Source organism: Oratosquilla oratoria, chromosome 4 (assembly GCF_046742065.1).
Source record: "Oratosquilla oratoria isolate Oo_2021 chromosome 4, ASM4674206v1, whole genome shotgun sequence".
NCBI classification, from domain to species: domain Eukaryota; kingdom Metazoa; phylum Arthropoda; class Malacostraca; order Stomatopoda; family Squillidae; genus Oratosquilla; species Oratosquilla oratoria.
In genome coordinates this window covers 29271579-29292238 of record NC_134780.1, presented here as the reverse complement: position 1 = coordinate 29292238, position 20660 = coordinate 29271579, and the positions used below count along the sequence as shown (strand labels likewise).

General features: G+C 41.5%; 1 protein-coding gene across 3 annotated transcripts in view; it reads right to left on the bottom strand.

Annotated features, from left to right (window-relative positions):
- Window positions 1-3604: 3604 nt before the first annotated feature.
- Window positions 3605-20660, bottom strand: part of LOC143024725 (uncharacterized) — a 52894-nt gene continuing 35838 nt past the window's right edge. For all 3 annotated transcript variants that reach the window (XM_076183803.1, XM_076183800.1, XM_076183801.1), the window contains exons 5-10: window positions 18591-18742; window positions 15962-16025; window positions 15571-15656; window positions 9556-9685; window positions 7326-7474; window positions 3605-4438 (exon numbers count right to left, since the gene is read on the bottom strand). In XM_076183803.1, coding sequence (XP_076039918.1) covers window positions 3633-4438; window positions 7326-7474; window positions 9556-9685; window positions 15571-15656; window positions 15962-16025; window positions 18591-18742 — 1387 coding nt within the window. In that variant the 3' untranslated portion in view covers window positions 3605-3632. The remainder of the gene's footprint in view (window positions 4439-7325; window positions 7475-9555; window positions 9686-15570; window positions 15657-15961; window positions 16026-18590; window positions 18743-20660) is intronic.

Below are 20660 nucleotides of genomic sequence, written 5' to 3'. Positions count from 1 at the left end.
TAGATGTGGATTGGTTGCTGTATAGGACTGGAAGGATAAGAGAGGTACTCTCCATGTTGCACCTGGCCACTGAGATGATGTTGCAACAAAGTGGGGATAACGTCACAGTAATAGTGTTAAGCTATGGATGATACATCGCAACACTAAATAATATGATGTCCAACAGGAATATCAATACAAGCAATGACATGATGTAAGTGAAGGTTGTCAAAAAAATAGTGATCAGACATCAGCCGCCCTCACCACAGCCTTTTGTGGACTGGTGTATTACATACATCTGGATCGCACTGTGCCAGTTCTAAAATATAATACAGCAAACTTTAAAACTAGTGAAAGTTGTTTGAGGTGAAGGTAGGGCTGCACCAGGGTGGTCCTATTGCAATGACTGTTCTATGTGTACACAGATGGGGTGGTACTGGAGGTAGATGCAAGGGCAATGGGCAGAGAATTAGAGATAGTAAGAGAGACTGAAGGGAAGTGGGAGGTAAGCCAGTTATTTGTTGATGTAGCAAAGTCGGGCAGTTTGTGACAGTCTGAGAGTATATGGAATAGAAATTTTAAAGGTAAATATAGGTAAAAAGTAAGGTTACAAGATTTACAAGAGGTGAGGGTGGCAATAAGATGGAGGTAAGTTGAGGTAGAGGTGGTGCATAGTTTTAAGTATTTAGGATCACATTTGACAGCATTGAGGAGTTGGGGGTAGAGGAAAATTGTAGAGTGGGGGGGGGGGGAAGCAAGTAAATGTCTTAGGGGACTTGCAAGTGTAATGAGAAATGAAGGCAAAGAAAAGACTGTATGAAAGGGTTGGTTGTGCCAACAACACTATAGGACAGGAACTTAGGATTCAAGGGAGATAGTAAAGGGATGTTTTAATATGCTGTGATACATGGAAGGGAGGTGGGGGGAGTCATGGAGTATGTGGGGATAATATTTTGAAGCAGCCTGAGGGGATTTCTCCCCACCTTCTCTTTTACTGCATGAGGGAGGGGGGCACTGATTAAATGAAGCAGCCTTGCTATGTCTTGCATTGCTTCTGACCCAGGGCAGTGGGCAAGATGCAGGGATAACCCATCATCCAGGAGGAGGCAAGAAAAGAGGAAGGGGTGGAGTACATGGGGATGAAATGGGTGGGAGTGGATTTATGACTTTGGCTACCTCCCTTGTAAGGGAGAAAAGCCCTTGGTATATGAATGTAGAAGGATGGTGGGTGTTATGAGGATGGACAGAGTAAGAAATTAGGTGGAGAAGGATCAGGCAGATAAAAGAATACTGGGACAGTTTGGGCACATGGAAAGTATGAAGAGTGACTAACAAAAAGAGTATGGATAGCAGGGGTGGATGGAGTGAACTTAGAGGGGAAAATCAAAAGTGATATGGATGGATGGAGTGAAAGGAGCCCTCAGTAGAAAGAATCCTGTTCAGTTAGGTGTAAGTGGAAAATGGTTGTGAATGTACTATAAATTGTATATTGGAATCATATAATGGTGGGTGATGAAAGAATAAGTAAAATATGGCAATAGACCGAGAACATACATATACAATAAACACCACCATATACTGGCACCAGTAAGTAAAATTAATAAATTCCCAGACATCCGGCACTCTATCCTCTCATAGACACACATTAAACAGCTTAACCAGCCAGTCCACTATTACTGTACTTCCCTTCTTCAGACATTTCACATGACACCCATCTAATCCAAGAGACTTACCTGTTCTCATAATCTTCAGAGCTACTTGCACCTCAACTTTTCTTCTTCCATTTACCCCTCCCATGACCATCATTTTCTTAGTACATCCCACTGCTACCACCAATCAATCCCTGTCCTCCTCCACCTCTTCCATCAAGATCTGGCCATCTGTGCCTTTTACCTCTTCTTCTCTATTTGACTTGCCACTCCCTTTCTTGCTTTCCAAAACATCTTTCTATTGATTTCAAAATTTTGTCATACTCCTCCCCCATTTTACATCTGCTCTCCTTTATCTTTTGTTTTGCATTTCTTTTTTCTTTCTCAGATTTATCTCTGATCCCTTCTCTTCTACTACCTTCTTCACTTCATAATTCCACCACTAACTACTCTTCCTTCTAGTCCCTCCCATCCTTCTTGCTCCACATACAATCTTTGCACACCTTGTTACTTCCTCCTTGAAACACCCCCATTCTTCTTCTACTCTATCCTTCACTACCTCCCCCACTTTTCAGCTTTTTGTATTCCTGCTCCTTTTCATTTAAAGTTTGCTCTAAGCACTTCGCAATCTTTTGTCTTTTTCCCCTTTATCAATCCTCCACTCTCAACTTACCTTCCATCAAAAAATTATATATTCCCCACTCTCTCCCCTAAGAACATGTACATCCAAAACTCTTCCTACACTATAGTCCATTAAAGCCCATCTACCACCCTCTCCCATGTGTACTTATGCTTGACTTTTTTCCTAAACACTGTGTTAGCTATCATCAAGTCTCTGACACATCTTCACCATCAGCTCTACACTATGATTTTTCCCTGGCACTCTACACTTTCCAACCACTCCCTCTTGGTTCAAGGCATGCATCCACTTCCACCCATTCCACTCCCATCTACCCTCTTGTCCCAAGTCCTGATGGTCAAAAACAATGCAGTAAGACAGAGTGCACTCACAGCAACGTGGAAAGAATGAGTGATGAAAAATTAGTAAAAGTGGTGTGGATGGCAGAGGTGGAGGGATTGAACTTAAGGGGATGAGATGGATAGATGGGGTGTTGAGAAAGGTGAATGTCTGTTGAGCAAGGAAGAGAGAAGGCAGGAGACAGAGATGCGTGAAGACTATATAGATGATACTGTTATGTAAAGAAGGGATGTGTGAATGATAATTTGACACAGCCCAGAGATTTATCCCGATCTCTTTTTCTGCATGAGGGTCATCAATTATGTTAAGCAACATCGCTGTGGATGTGCTGTGTCTTGCTACATTGTTTCTGACCCTGGGTAGTGGGTGGGATATAGGGATGACCTATCATCCATGAGGGGCTAAGATGAGAGGGGGGAAGGGTGGTAGATGGGAGTGGCTACCTCCCTTATATGGGTGAAAAAGCTCTTGGTATATATATATATAGAAAGGAAAAAAATATTAATATTCTAAAGTAGAAACTTCACATGAAACACATTTAGTTGAAAAACAAAATAACTCAATTTTAAGAAAAAAGTGCATTAATATTTCTATGTTGAGCACAGAAGGGAGGGGGTGGGGAGTGGTTGTGTGTGAATATTTTGATGCAGCCTAAAAGGATTTCTCCCCAAGTGAAACAGCCTTGTTGTGGATGTGGTGTCTTGCTGCATTGCTTTTGACCCAGGCAGTGGGCAGGAGACAGGTACGACCCTTCATCCATGTGGAGCTAAGATAAGGGGGAAACAAGGGTGGTGGATGGGAGTGGAATGGGTGCATGCCTTTGACTTAGTTACCTCTCATATTACCGGGGGAATAACCCCTTTGTATATAGATATAGAATTATGCCTAATACTAATGAATCTTTTATGCACCAAAATACCTTATAATGGAGGTAGCCAGTAAATACTAATGAGGATTTAAGTTTACCGACTTATGTAAAGGATAATAACAATCATCAAGGACTTGTCTTTATATTTTCATATAATTTACAATGTTTCTGAGTTGGTGTTACCCTTGACCATGACAAGGACATCACGCTCAAGCCTCTTAACAACATATACATTGGAAACTCCATCCTTAGGAAATTCCACTTGAAGCATTATCTCCTCCTCCTCCACCAGTTCCTCTCCTTTAGAATGTGGTAAGTTGACTAGCATGGGACTTTTAGCATCGTGATCAATGGTCAAAAGGCTGGTAAAATTGCTATCCATGGTAGAATTTTGTATCATACCAGTAGGCACAGCTTCTCCCATGGAGGGCAGCTGACAGTCTTCCTCCTTAGTAACAGCTAATGCCTGGGATAAGACATCCATTGAAAACTCATCTGACTTTCCTCCTCCAGCCAGTGCTTGACATGTGATGTCTTCTGTTACAATATGCTGACACACCTGTATGGTTAAATCATCTGTACTGACTTTATCTTCACTACTTGTTACAGCTGTAGTTTCCGATACAAGAGGCTGTCTAATTTGCGGGGATAGGTCGGTGTCTATGATTTGAACATTTGCACAACTTGTACCATCTCCTTCCCATCTTATAACCTCAATGGATGGGGCTGTAATTTCTACTGTACTTCCATGAAATTCAGTTTCAGAAGTGTTACCAAATATCTGTAGGCTTGTTTCACCACATTCTTGGATGAATGTAGAACCATTCTCTACATCGTTGAAGGGAAGTTCTGTAGTGATGCTCTCATATACGGGAGATTCAAAATCTTCTTTATTAGTAGGAAGTGGAGGTAAACTATTGCCTGGTGGTTGTTTTGGGACATCTTTTGTGGGACATCTAGCACCTGCAAAATAAAGTACTTAGTTAATTAGTTAGTTGGAGACTGTCACACTATACTTGGGGCAGCCCCTACTTAGGTGGGGAACCTCAACCTCTTCCATATGATGAAGCCTACATAGGTTTCATGAGGCACAAGTGAGTATACTAGGATGACAGTGTTGGCGTCCTGGTTATATTTATCTTGTAGTTGTGGCTGAATGACCCCCGAATTCTGAGAACTGACTTGATCATGTTTTCTGAGTTTATTATTAATCAGATTGAAAGGGAGCGAATGTCTGTTGAGGAAGGAAGGGAGACAGAAGATAGGGGCGAGTGGTCAATGGTTGTGTATGTATGATGCTGTGATGTACAGGTACTCCTCGTTTAACGACGACAATTGGGACCAGCGCGCCATCGTTAACCGAATTGGTCGTTAAGCGAAAGTGTATACATATACGTACATGTACTGTATGTACAATGTCCAGCAATACATGTATCTTTATTTTCGTGTATTTTCCCTCTTTTATACAGTACATTAAAGCTTTATTTACTGTTTATTTACGGTGGTTAGGTTCCTAAAATTACCGTATATGACCAAATCCGCGTATGCTGACATTCCATATTGAATACCGAGGTATTTTTTTAGTTTCGACCATGGGCGCAATATAGCAATAGAAAATTAATTATCAATTTTGTAAATTAAAATGTATCAACGTAATATGCAATTTTGTGGGCGGAAATGAAAGTAAAAAATACCTTGCTACAAGAAAATATGCTAATGAACGAAGTCGGTAGCATAGGCTCGGGACGCCATCTTGTTGTCTGCCAACGTCTCTCAATATGACGAGCCGGATGACATTTAATTTGCAGGTAATGATTTATTAAACACAGGTTAGGTTAGTTTAGTTTAGGTTAGACGAATTAATTTATCATAATTTCATTTCTTCGACATCGGCATCTATCATAACAAACATGGTACAGTACCATTCATCCGACATGACTTCATTACTTACGAAATCTGTTTTAGCATTTCTTCTTTATTTCCGCTCACTAAATTGCATATTACGTTGATACTTTATAATTTACAAACTTAGTAATTAATTTTCTATTGTTATATCGCGCCCATGGTCGAAACTAAAAAATTACCACTACCGGTATATACTGTACCCCAGGTAGTTTTTGCAGCTTGCAGGATGGTAATGTAGACCTAAGATTCAGAACACTTTACCTCACAGCTAATATCCACCGTACAAGTTCATTTATAACATCATACAAATTTGCCTCAGCCAACTTAATTATCGTACACGACGTCGTAACTTCGGGAGATTTACGTTAAACGACGTCATAAAGCCCGTCGTTACTCCGAGTTGTCGTTAACCGAGTAGGTCGTAAAACGAGGAGTACCTGTATAGAATGGAGTGGGGGATGGGGGAGGGGAGCGAGGGAGTATATGTGAATAATATTTTGATGCAACCCAAAGGGATTTCTCTGTCTTCTCTTTTTCTGCATGAAGGGATGGAGAGGGGGGTCGCCGATTAAATGAAACGGCCTTGCTCTGGATGTGCTGTGTCTTGCTACATTGCTTCTGACCCAGGGCAGTGGCTGAGATGCAGGGATGACCTGTCATTCATGATGAGCCAAGAAAAGAGGGATGGAGGGGTGGTGAATGGGAGTGGAGTATGTAGGGGTGAAATGGGTGGAAATGGATTTATACCTTTGACTTTGGCTACCTCCCTTGTAAGGGGGAAAAGGCCATTGGTATGTGTATGTACATATTTACCTAACTGTAGTATACAGGAAAAGAGCAATGCTCATTAGGTCCTGTCTCCTATTCTCTAATTTTCTAACATACTTCGACTCTAATTCTTGTATGGTTCCAACTTAATCTATATTTTTTATTTCCAATTATCATATTTAGATTTGAACTCATGTATTGCTTGAGCTTGTGTGTGCGTGTGTGTGTATTTACCTAGTTGTATCATATGGGAAAGGGAGCTACTTTCATGCTGTCCTGTCTCTGTATCTTGCGATATCTAATTTGCTCTAAAATTCATGTATTGTTTTTGCACACACTATTGTTTTGTCTAGTATATTCCATAACCCACCACTCTGTGGGGAAAGCTGTTCTTTTTCAGGTCTCTTCTATACTATCCTTTTTAAGCTTCCTCCCATTTCTTTTCTGTTTCTCTTATCCCAATTTAGTAAGTCTTCTCTATGAAGGACTTCTATACCTCTCATAATTCTGTAGATGGTTAACAAGTGTGTGTGGGTGTATGTATTACCTAGTTGTATCTTACAGGAAAGTGAGATATGCTTGTGGTGTCCTGTCTCTGTATCTCACAGCATCTAAATTGCTCTTAAATTCATGTGTATTTATTTACCTAGTTGTATCTTACAGGAAGGGGACCTACACTCGTGGTGTCCCATCTCAGTATCTCGCCATGTCTAATTTGCTCTTAAATTCTTGTATTGTTTTTGCACACACTATTGTTTCCTCTAGTATTTTCCATACATCCACCATTGTGTGTGTGTGCGTTTTCTGGAAAAGGCATCAAGCAAGCCTGACAGGATACAAACAAAGTATTTATGTATGAAGCCTTAACATTTTGTGTCCACCTCAAGGCTTTGAACTTAGGTCACTTATGTGGGATGTTAGATCACTATCCTTGAATTAACCTGGATTCCATAATAAAATGAATCACACCATGATAAAGTATATGCAATACTACAATCCCTTGAATATACACTTTCCAAAAACTAAGAAATTATTTTCAAAGTTTACTTAGTATCTGATTCCATAAAAAATATAAAACCCAGTGAATCACACACAACTGCAAATCGCTATAATAAGTAACAATAAAACCCCATGCTATTCAATTCAAGAGTATCATGTACTTAAGTATATACCTTACCATTATTTCTGCTATTCTTCTCCCGAGTGTGGAGCTTCATATGTATGACAAGAGTGCCCCGGAGAGCAAAGGCCTTCTTACACGTTGGGCAGACATGGCTCCTCTCTTTGGTATGGGTGACCATATGTCGAACCAGGGTCTGCCGGTGACTGTTTGTGCAATACAATTTCATTTTTAATACAATTATGAGTTACAAAATATCAAATCATATATATACTTAGGGCCTTTTCCCCCTTACAAGGGAGGTAGCCAAAGTCAAAGGCATAAATCCATTCCCACCCATTTCATCCCTACATACTTCCTTCCCATTCACCCCCACTCCCTCCCTCCCTCTTTTCTTGGCTCCTCCTGAATGATGGGTCATCCCTGCATCTTGCCCACTGCCCTGAGTCAGAAGCAATGCAGCAAGACACAGCACATCCACAGCAAGGCTGCTTCACTTAATTGGTGAAACCTCCCCCTCTCCATCCCCTCATACAGCAAGGTAGCAGAATTTAAGATGTAATAGCCGACCCCTTAAACCAATGTTTCAAAGGTGTTGTGGGGGATACAAGGATGAACAGAATGAGAAATGTGGAGGTAGGGCAGGGAGGAGCTGGGATGGAGATTGACCCAGCAGATAAGGTTGATCAGGGAATGTTGAGATGGTTTGGGCAAGTGAAGGGAGTAAGTGGAGAGAGACTGCAAAAGGAGTGTGGAAAGCAGAGGTGGATGGACTGAACTTCAGAAGAGGACCAGGGATGTGGTGGATGGTCTGGGTGATGGTGAGGGCACTGGATGCAAGGGGGGTTGTCTATCAAGCAAGGAGGTGGGCATAAATAGGGAGTGGTTGTATAGGGGTGAGGAAGTAATGGATTCCCATGGGATGTTCTTGTCCGTTCCATAAATTTCTTGAATGGATAAGGTGTGTGTGTGAGTGTGGGGGGGGTTGTCGTCATATAATAAAATGGTGGAGGTAAACCAGCTCCAGCTGCCAGGTTTTACTGTGGAACTGCTGTGTCTTGCTCCACTGCCTCTGACTTAAGCAGTGTCCCCCACCAGGGATGGCCCTTCATCCACAAGGAGGCAAGACAAAAGGGGAAAACAAATGAATGATGGATGGACATGCGACGGGGAACGGGCCTTTTGGCACACAAACAAAATTTTAATATTTTGTCAATAATAACTAGTACAGGTAAACGTCGACTTACGATGGCATTAGGTTTCGATAGAGCCATCGTAAGACGATCTCATCGTAAGTCGATCCCCACTCTGTTCCGTGGTCACTGTACCTAGCCTACCTGTATATTAACCACCAGAGATACTGAATATAGTCTATTAAACATGTACAGTAGTTTATTTAATTATTTTTATCCTTTTTACCATATTCAAACACTATAATATGTATTTTCAGTACGGAACTTAAATCTCGCGGGCAGCAGCCAATGCCAGCCGTACGACGTGACGTAATAATACTCGCATCATAAAATATAGTCTCCGCTTATATCGATCGTTCTCTCTTTCACCCGCGAATTTTGAAAACCACAGAGAATGAATCATTTGAGAGAATGTAAAAACACAGGGGCGACTACAATAAATATAATCAAGACGCCGATATCGCGAATCCACTTGCTCCTCATGACGCTTACGTGTGCGGCACCGTATGGAAGGGGTTAAATTATCATATCGTCGTCGTCATCGTAAAGTCGAACAATCGTAAGTCGCGGCCATCGTAAGTCGACGTTTACCTGTACTTCTAGTCTTGGGGACAATATCACACTTAAGAAGTCACTTAGATTTATGGATGGCTGCAGGACAGTGGGATTCTAGAAATTAAAAGTGAAAAGCACAGGAACCAATGACTGGTACCTGCAAGTTGTGGTCTCGAGAGACAGGTATCTGAGAGAATCAACAGCCTCGTAGCTATTTTCAAACCCTATCAACACCCTCACTGTCATCTGGAGGTTCAGCCCCCAACTAGCTGACATTCTGTCTCCAGACTATGTCCCAAAACCTATATATTTATCTACAGCATATATACATGCTTTGTCATTTAACATTGAACTATGTATTTTAGCACCTCACTACAAACATGAAAGCAGTAATGTATAAATGATTATCACAGTGAATTGTTAATGATAATACCTACCTACCAACATAAATTCTTCACACCTAAAAGAGTAATAAGACATAACTGCTATAGAATTATAAGGTAATACTGGAGAAACAATTTCATTTGGAAGAAACAAACCTGAAAGCAGCATTACAGTTAGAGCACGTGTATGGCCTCAGACCCCAGTGCTTCAAATAATGCCTCTTGAGGGCTGGAAGGGCCGAAAATTCCCGCTGACACTCACGGCATATATACGGAGGCTTTGTTGCTGGAAATAGATAGGCATAATGGTAAAGTATGTTGATGGGCTGTGTTTTGGAAGACAGGGATGACCTCCCCCCATCCACAAAGCTGAGAAGGGAGCCCCATTGATCACAGATTTTAATGTGATATATGAAGTTGGTGTGTGTATTGACTTGGTATAAGTATGTGTATTTACCTAGTTGTAGCTTATGGGGAGGGGAGCTATGCTTGTGGTATCCCATCTCTATCTCACAGTGTCTAAATTGTTCTTAAATTCATGTATGCTTTTTGCACACACTATCATTTCATCCAGTTTGTTCCATACATCCACCACTCTGTGGGGAATGCAGTTCTCTTTCATGTCTTTTCAATAACTGTCCTTTTACAGTTTCCTTCCATGTCCCCTTGTATTTCTCATATCCCAATTTAGTAAGTCTTCTCTATCAAGGACTTCCATACCTCTCATGATTCTATAGATGGTCAACAAGTCTCCTCTTTCTCTTCTTTGTTCCAGGGTCAGTAACTCTAGTTTTGACAATCTCTCTTCATATGACAGTTCTGAAAATGTGGGGGCCATCTTTGTAGTTGCTCTTTGGATTCTTTCAATTTTTCTTCTATTCTTTTTGTTACTGGGTAACCATAGTGTCGCTGCATACTTCAGTCTTGGCCTTATCAGTGTGACTAGTATTTTCTTCACCATTTTTTCATCCAAGTGAGTAAATGCCACCTTTATTGATCTCAGCAAGTTGTAGGTTTCTTCAACAATTTTGTTTATCTGTTTATCAGGAGACATGTCCTTTGTAATGATTATTCCCGGGTCTTTTTCAAATCCCACTTTCTTTACTTCCATTTCACCAATTTTATATTGTCCTAATATCCTGTTTTTACTTTTTCCAAATTCCACTATACTACATTTCTTAATGTTGAAGTCCACTTCCCATTTCTGACTCCATTACCAAAGTTTGTTCAGATCTCTCTGCAGTGACGCAGTCTATTTCAGTACTCAATCTTCTCAACAACTTTGCATCATCAGCAAAGAAGCTCATACAACTATCCACACCCTCATCCATGTCATTCATATAAATAGCAAACATTATTGGAGCCAGTGCCAATTCCTGTGGAACTCCACTAATCACCTCTTCCCAAATAGAACTCTTATCTCTGAGCACTACTCATTTTTCTTCCATGCAAGATATCCATTCCAATAGTTTACTTTGTACCCCTCCTATGGTTTTCAATTTTCTTAATAGTTTTCTATGTGGCACTTTATCAAAAGTTTTTGTACATACATATATACACCATTTGTACATACATACATTTCATTTCCCATATATTCCACTCCCCTCCACCCTCCCTCCTATCTTAGCACCTCCTGGATGACGGGTCATCCCTGCATCCTGTCCACTGCCCTGGGTCAGAAGCAGTGTCGCAAGACACAGCACATCCACAGCAAGGCCGCTTCATAAATTCAGCGGACCCCCCCTCTCCATCCCCTCATGCAAAAAGGAGAAGACGGGGAGAAATCCCTTAGGGCTGCATCATATTTTTTCTCATACATACTTCCTCACCTCCCATCCCCCACCCACTCCCCCTCATGCATCACAGCCTCATCTATACACAACCCTTCTCCAGTCACCCCTATCTTCTGTCCTCTCCCATCCTTCCTCTACAGACATACTCTTTTGTAAAGCCTCTTTTACCCCATCCATCCATCTCATCCTAGGACGCCCCCTCATATTCGCTCCTTCCACCTCCACCTTCCACACTTCTTTTACTAATCTTTCTTCACTAATTCTTTCCATGTGTCCAAACCATCCCAATACTCTTTCATCAACCCTATCTCCCAGCTCCCTTTCCACCCCTGTTCTCCTCATCACCTCCTCATTTCTCACTCTATCCAGCCTAGTAACCCCTATCATATTTTTCAGATATTTCATCTCAAACACATTCAAACTCCTTCTCTCTTCCTCTCCCATGTTCCATGTTTCTGCCCTGTACATTCCTGTTGGCACAATCACTCCTTCATATAACCTCCTCTTAGCATCCATTCCCAGATGTCTATTACATTTGATAAATTGAATGGAGAATGGTTGTATATGGATGATGTTGTGATTGCATGAGGTGGAATGGGCAGGTGGATGGGGGGTGAGGTAGTATGTGTGAGCAAAATTTGACGCAGCCCGAAGGGATTTCTCCCCGTCCTCTCATTTTATGCAATGGGGGGACGGAGTGGGGGGGTCGCCGATTTAATGAAGCGGCCTTGCTGTGGATGTGCTGTGTCTTGCGACACTGCTTCTGACCCAGGGCAGTGGACAAGGTGCAGGGATGACCCGTCATTTCAGGAGGTGCTAAGATAAGAGGGAGGGTGGAGGGGTGTGGAGTGTATTCAGGGATGGAATGGGTGGGAATGATTTTATGCCTTTTTCTTTTTGGCTACCCCCCTTGTAAGGGGGAAAAAGCCTTGGTATATGTATGTATGTTTTTTTTTTATATGATATACTTACTGTATAAGGAGTGTGCAATGCATAACTCTATAGTCTAAACATACATATTACATATACCAAGGCTTTTTCCCCCTTCCAAGGGAGGTAGCCAAAAAGGGAAAGGCATAAAAACACTCCCACCCATTTCATCTCTAAATACACTCCTCACCCCTCCCACCCTTCCTCTCATCTGAGCACCTCCTGGATGACGGGTCATCCCTGCACCCTGCCCACCGCCCTGGGTTAGAAGCAGTGTCGCAAGACACAGTACATCCACAGCGAGGCCGCTTCATTTAATCGGCGACCCCCCCTCTCCGTCCCCCTTTGCATATAAGGCGAGGACGGGGAGAAATCCCTTCGGGCTGCGTCAAAATTTACTCACACATACTACCCCACCCCCCACTTCCCCGCCCATTCCTCCTCATGCAGTCACAACATCATCCATATACAACCATTCTCCACTCACCTCTGTCTTCCGTCCTCTCCCTTCCTTCCTCAACAGACATTCCCCTCTTCCCCAAAGCCCCCTTCACCCCATCCATCCACCTCATCCTAGGATGTCCCCTCATGTTCACTCCCTCCACATCTGCCTTCCATACCTCTTTTACTAGTCTTTCTTCACTCATTCTTTCCATGTGTCCAAACCATCCTAATATTCTTTCATCAACCCTATCTCCCAAATCCTTTTTCACCCCTGTTCTCCTCCTCACCTCCTCATTTCTCACTCTATCTAGCCTAGTAACCCCCACCATACTTCTCAGACACCTCATCTCAAACACATTCAAACTCCTTCTCTCTTCTTCTCTTATGTTCCACGTTTCTGCCCCATACAGTGCTGTTGGCACAATCACTCCTTCATACAGTCTCCTCTTCGCATCCATTCCCAAATGTCTATTCCTCATTACACTCTTTAAACCACCAAGGCATTTACTCGCTTCTCTCAATCTACATTCTACCTCCACCTTCACTCCACCTTTTCCTGCTACACTTGCACCCAAGTATCTAAAACTATCCACTTCCTCCAGTCGCTCTCCCTTAATGTTCACTTCCAGTCTACTGCCACTTTCACCCCTTGTACATCTCATCACCTTACTTTTACCCACATTTATCTTTAGCTTTCTTCTATCACATACTCTCCCAAACTCTGCCACCAGCTTCCTCAATCCCTCCTCTGACCCTGCCACAAGCGCAGTGTCGTCCGCAAACAACAGCTGGCTCACCTCCCACTTTTCTCCATTTTCTTTAACCATCTCCAATCCCTGACTCACTACCCTAGCATTCACCTCTCGCACCACCCCATCCATGTATAAGTTGAACAGCCAGGGCGACATAACGCATCCTTGACGAAGTCCCACCTTTACTTCAAACCACTCACTCTCTCCATTTCTAATCCTAACACATGCTCTACTACTCTCATAAAAACTCTTGACAGCTCCCAAAAGCTTTCCTCCTATCCTATAAATCTGCATAACCTCCCACAGTGCCTTTCTGTCTACCCTATCATAAGCCTTTTCCAGATCCATGAAAGCCCAAAAAACATCCTTCCCCTTTCCTATAGCTTTCTCACATATCTGTCTTACCACAAAGATCTGATCTACACAACCTCTACCCGTCCTAAATCCACACTGTTCCTCACCAATTACTCCCTCTGTTCCTCACCAATTACTCCCTCTGTTCCTCTCCTAATCCTCTCAATTAAGATCCTCCCATAAGCCTTCCCTACTACACTCAACAGGCTAATCCCTCTGAAATTACTACATTCACACTTGTCCCCTTTTCCCTTGTAAAGAGGAACTATACAGGCACTACTCCAGTCCTCCGGTACTCTACCCTCTCTCCAGCAAACATTAAATAACCTCACCAACCAGTCCACCATCACTGCACCTCCCTTTTTCAGACATTCTGCATGACATCCATCCAGACCAGGTGCCTTACCTGCTTTCATCATCTTTACAGCTGCCTTCACCTCATCCTTCCTTATAGACTAAACTAACTTATAGACTAAACGAAGGCCTTAAAAAGTGTAAATCTAATTGGAGTCAGAGTCAGAGTCAGTATATTTTTTCCGACTCCGACTCCAGTGACACCGTAATTGCTTCCGACTCCGACTCTACAGCCCTGGTAGTATTACAGGGATTTTCAATCCTTGGGTCATAATAATATACATATGTACACATACATATACCACTACATATAACTCTACAGACTAAACAAAGGTCTTATAAAGTGTAAATTTAACTGGAGTCAGTCAGAGTCGGTATATTTTTACCGACTCCAGTGACACTGTAATTGTTTCCAACTCCAACTCCACGACTCCGACTCTACAGCCCTGGTAGTATTACAGGGATTTTCAATCCTTGGGTCATAATAATATATATATGTACACATACATATACCACTGGATTTTTCCCCCTTACAAGGGAGGTAGCTAAAGTCAAAGGCATAAATCCACTTCCACCCATTTCATCCCCACATACTCCACTCACATTCACCCCCCCCCCTCCTTTTCTTGGCTCCTCCTAGATGATGGGTCATCCCTGCATCTTGTCCACTGCCCTGGGTCAGAAGCAATGTAGCAAGACACAGAGCAAAGTTACTTCCTTTAATTGGCAACTCACCCATCTCTGTCCCCTCATGGAATAAAAGAGATGGGGAGAAATCCCTTCAGGCTGCATCAAAATATCATTCACAGATATTCCCTCACCCTCTCCATCCCCCACCCATTCCCTTCCATGCATGACAGCATCATCCATACACAACCATTCTCCACTCACCCCTATCATTTGTCTTCTTTCTTCCTTCCTCAACAGACATTCCCCTCTTTCCCAATGCCCCTTTTATCCCATTCATCTATCTCACCTTAGTTGCTCCCCTCATGTTCACTCCCCCACCTCTGCCTTCCACATCTCTTTTACTAATCTTTCCTCACTTATTCTTTCCATGTGTCCAAACCATCCCAATACTCTTTCATCAATCCTATCTCCCAACTCCCTACCCCCATTCTCCTCTTCACCTCCTAATTTCTCACTCTATCCAGCCTAGTAACTCCTATCATACTAGATTTATCCTCATCTTCACTTTTTCTGCATGAGGGGACAGACAGATTAAATGAAGCTGGTTTGCTGTGGATGTCCTGTGTCTTGCTACATTGCTTCTGACCCAGGGCAGTGGGCAAGATGCAGGGATAACCCATCATCCAGGAAGAGCCAAGAAAAAGAGGGAAGGGTGGTGAATGGAAGTGGAGCATGTGGGGATGAAATAGGTATTATGCCTTTGACTTTGGCTACCTCCCTTGTAAGGAGGAAAAAGCCCTTGGTATATGTATGTAAATGTTACTGTATAGTAACTATCACTTCACAGTCATGCATGGTAGTAATGTGGAATAGTTACTCCTTTTATTAAAGAAGTCAGAAGAACCATAACTCACCTTCATGACTGACACGATGGAACCTCAGCTGCAGCTGTGTATCAAGTACCTTCTCACATTCTGTACATGGAAACCCTTCCTTCATACTGTTCCCAAATAAAGAAGATAACATTAATCTAACCATACTTTGAATACCTTGACTATGAATATGTGTAAGACCATTGTCTACAGTTTTTGGAGGTATCTTTATAAATTAGTAAATGCTGGGAAAAGAGCTTATACTCTATTAAACTATTTTTAGTGTCAATTTACACTGTCCACAGCAACATGTTATGCTGCTATCATCACTGAACAAATCACATTAATAGCAATATCATCAGTATAGACAGTAATGGATAACTATGTTGAGAAAATATTTTTACACAAGGATTTAATTACCAATGCTACTTACAATGGTTTCACTTCCAGTTTTGTATCTTCCTCATTGTGTCTCTTCCTTAGATGAGTGAGTACATCTGAAACGAAACTCCTATATTAATATTCAACAAAGGAAAATAGTATGTGCATTGTCAAATTGAGGAAACATTTGCCATCTACAATTTCAAATTGATCCTATCAACCTTCACATACAATTCTGCAATCCTTGTATAGGAAAGAAAGGGGATAAAATGGGTGGGAGGGAAATTATGCTTTATCACTTTGGCTACCTCCCTTGTAAGGGGGATAGAGCCCTTAGCATATGTAAAGATGACAATAGGTACATAAATACATGTACTTAAGGTTTTTTTTCTCCCTTAAGAGGGAAGTGGCTGAGTCACATCCTGCACTCACACACCCATCTAAAAACTTGTTCGTTACACCTCCCATCTTAGCACCTCATGTCATCCCTGTCCCCAACTGCAATCCTCATGTCATAGGCAATGTAGCAAGACATTGTCTATACAATCGGGTTACATTTCTAAAAACTCAATCATACAATGATAGACTGAATTGCAATTAGGGTCAGCTGAAGGGTTGGAGAGCACTGAAAACTTGTCTAGCATGCATACAAAGGATTACAAAGGATTAAAAAGGCGGAGCATGCCGACAGGAGACCTTTTGATCCATATCTAGGTCGGATAAAAAAAAAAAAAAAAAAAAAAAAAAATTCATATTGATAATAAATTAAAACTATAATAATGTAAATAACAAATAAAATACATAAATAAATGCATAGGTATAGTTGAATAACAAACAAACAGGTAAATAGTAAATGATAATAAATTGACATAACTAATAATAAATGAAAATCAGACAGACAAATTATAACAAAACAAAAACAATTAATATAACATAAATTATAATCATTACAGCATCTTACTTAGGTATTTATCTAAATGATTCTTAAAGCTTCGAACTGAACTACATTGCACTACCTGTGCAGGAAGTTTATTCCATTCATTAACTACACGGTTGGCAAAGTTGTTTCTACCTACTTCCAAATTGAATCTATTTCCGGACAGTTTGAGACCATTGTTTCTTGTCTGATTCTCATTCAATGTGAAAATTTGGTCACTTTTGATGTTGTCAATTCCCTTTAAAATCTTAAAGACCTGTATCAAGTCACCTCTGAGTCTACGCTTTTTTAGGGAAAACAGATTCATGTGCTTAAGTCGATTTTCGTATGATTTATTTTTGATATTTGGAATCAGTTTTGTGGCTCGCCGTTGTACTTTTTCCAGTCTGTCAATGTCTTTAATGAGATTCGGTGACCATACGGAAACAGCATATTCCAAATGTGGACGAACTAACGATTTATATAGCTTGTTAATGAGTGATGGACTTTTGAAATCAAAAGATCGCGCAATCAATCCCAGAATCTTATTTGCTTTCTCAGAGGCTGAAATACACTGCTTGGATGATTTGAGGTCGTTACTGATAATTACGCCGAGATCTTTTTCACTATCCACTTTTGTTAACGAATTTCCAAATAACTTGTAATCATACTTACTGTTATTTTTACCTATGTGCATTACCTTGCATTTACTTGTGTTAAATTTCATTAGCCACTTTTCAGACCATTGCTGTAATTTATCTAAATCTTCTTGAATATCTAATTGGTTTGAGTGATCATTTGCCACTCCGCACAGTTTTGTATCATCAGCAAATTTGGAAACAGTAGATTTTAGTCCATGGTCTATATCATTTATATATACTATGAATAGAAGTGGCCCAAGAACGGAATCCTGAGGAACTCCACTTGCAACACTTTTCCATCCAGAAGTTTTTCCATACTGAAATAATATCCTAGAAAAAAGATGTAATATGTCTTTACCTCTTTACAGCAAGTACCAATACAACCCAGGGCAGTGGACAAGGTGCAGGGATGACCCGTCATCCAGGAGGTGGTAAGATGGGAGGGAGGGTGGAGGGGAGTGGAGTGTATTTAGGGATGGAATGGGTGGGAATGATTTTATGCCTTTTTCTTTTTGGTTACCTCCCTTGTAAGAGGGAAAAAGCCTTGGTATATGTATGTATGTACCAATACAACCAATACAAAATGAGGAGGTGAGGAGACCAGCTGGGTTGAAAAAGGAGTTGGGAGATAGGGTTGATGAAAGAGTATTGGGATGGTTTGGACCCATGGAAAGAATGAGTGAAGAAAGATTAGTAAAAGAGGTGTGGAAGGCAGAGGTGGGGGGACCATGGATGAGATGGATGGATGGGATGAAAGGGACATTGGGAAAGAGGGGGATGTCTTTTGAAGAAGGAAGGAAGAAGACAGATGACAGGGATGAGTGGAGAATAGTTGTGTATGGATGATATTTTGATGTGACCCAAAGGGATTTCTCCCTATCTTCTCTTTATCTGTATGAGGGCAGTGGGCAAGATACAGGGATGACCTGTCATCCAGGGGGAACCAAGAAAAGAGGGAGAGAGGGATGGTGAATGGGAGTGGAGTATGTGGGGATGAAATGGGTTGGAGTGGATTTATGCCTCTGACTTTGGCTACTTCCCTTGTAAGGTAGAAAAATCCCTTGGTATATGTATGTACCAATACAACTGTCACATTACTGTTAATTCATCTCGGCATACCTCACCTTTTTTGCGCTTGTATGATTGATTACAAAGGTGGCAAGTGAAAGCTGGCTTGCTCTTATCATGGACTTGTAGGTGCTGGGCAAGGTGGTTGCGGCGAAGGAATGACTGGTTGCATATTTTGCAATGGTGCATGCCATGTCCAGAATGTAATCTGTAATGTAGAGTATACAATATAAAATTTTACATTACCTAAACATGAGGGTTGAGATTGGTTTACATGCATATATCCACTTAGTTACAGTCATCTATTAAGTTGTACATGAATGAACCAGTGTTCTTGCATCTGTTCTCTAATAATAATAACCAGTTCCTCAAGTTTCACCGATTGTAAGCCCACAGCCATTTACAATGGCCCTAGAGCCCTCCTGGAGAAGAATTGTTAATCCCTCTGTTGTATTAATGTATCTACTTAATTGTTCCTGTCTACCATGAGAGTGGATGTGCACCTTGGCTGGTTACATCACTTATAAGGGGGTAGTGCCATTGGTATATACCAATGGCATATATATGAACATAAGAAAATGAGAATTTTCATGAAAGTGGCAGGTGCCAACAAGATTGATGAGTTAAACACCATATGAGGACGGAGCCTTTATTTGTACGACGTTTCGCTTCTTACAGCTTTTTCAAGTACAAGTTGAGATACATATGCTTGAGATTAAATAAGGGGAAAGGAGGGAACGGGGAGAGAAAAGAGGAAGGGGGGAAGGAAGAGGAGGAGGAGGAGGAGAGGAGGAGAAGAAGGGGGGGGGGATGGAACACTGGGAAAGGTTGAGAATGCTGGCCCAAATGTTCACAAAGGGTGGAATTAAATATTTAATTTTTTTTTTTTTTTGCTAATACCCATGGCCAGCAAAATTTTTAAATATTTAAATCCACCCTTTGTGAACATTTCGCCCACGGACGTTTGGGCCAGCATTCTCAACCTTTCCCAGTGTTCCATCCCCTCCCCTTCTCCTCCTCCTTCCCCCCTTCTTCTTTTCTCTCCCCATTCTCTCCTTTCCCCTTATTTAATCTCAAGCATATGTATCTCAACTTGTACTTGAAAAAGCTGTAAGAAGCGAAACGTCATACAAATAAAGGCTCCGTCCTCATATGGTGTTTAACTCGTCAAAATGAGAATGAGACTGCAAGAGAGCATAAGGCCTATACTAGGCAATTCCTTGTCCATTACCACCTGTCATCCCCATCCATAAACTTGATTGACCTTTTCTTACAACAACTGATAGTTTCAGCACTCACTACATGGTTACTTAAATCTAAATTTGTCCGATTTATATCCATTTCTGTGAGTCCTGTTCTGTTGTCTTAATATGATGACCTTGTTTGAATCACTCTTATTAAAGCCTTTGATCCCCTTGAACACCTCTATTAGATCACACTGCACTCTGCATCATTCCAGAGAGTCTAAATTAAGGTGTCTAAGCATGTCCTTGTAAGGTAAGTTTCTGAGCCCATGTATCATTTTGGTCATTCTCCTTTCTACAGATTTTAGTAAATTGATATCCATTCTATAGGACAGACACCAAGACTGTACTGCACAGTCAAGGATGGGTCTAATGCCAGATAATTTGATCATTACCTCTATATTTTTGTTCATAACTGTCCTAGCAATGAAACCTAAAGCTCTGTTAGCTTTATTTCTGGTACTAATGCAGCTGTTGTTTGCGGACGACACTGCGCTTGTGGCAGGATCAGAGGAGGGATTGAGGAAGTTGGTGACAGAGTTTGGGAGAGTGTGTGATAGAAGAAAGCTGAAGATATGATGTGGGTAAAAGTAAGGTGATGAGATGTACAAGGGGTGAAAGTGGCAGTAGTCTGGAAGTGAGCATTAAGGGAGAGCGACTGGAGGAAGTGGATAGTTTTAGATACTTGGGTGCAAATGTGGCAGGAAAAGGTGGAGTGAAGGTGGAGGTAGAATGTAGATTGAGAGAAGCAAGTAAATGCCTTGGTGGATTAAAAAGTGTAATGAGGAATAGACATTTGGGAATGGATGCCAAGAGGAGATTGTATGAAGGAGTGATTGTGCCAACAGCACTGTATGGGGCAGAAACATGGAACATAAGAGA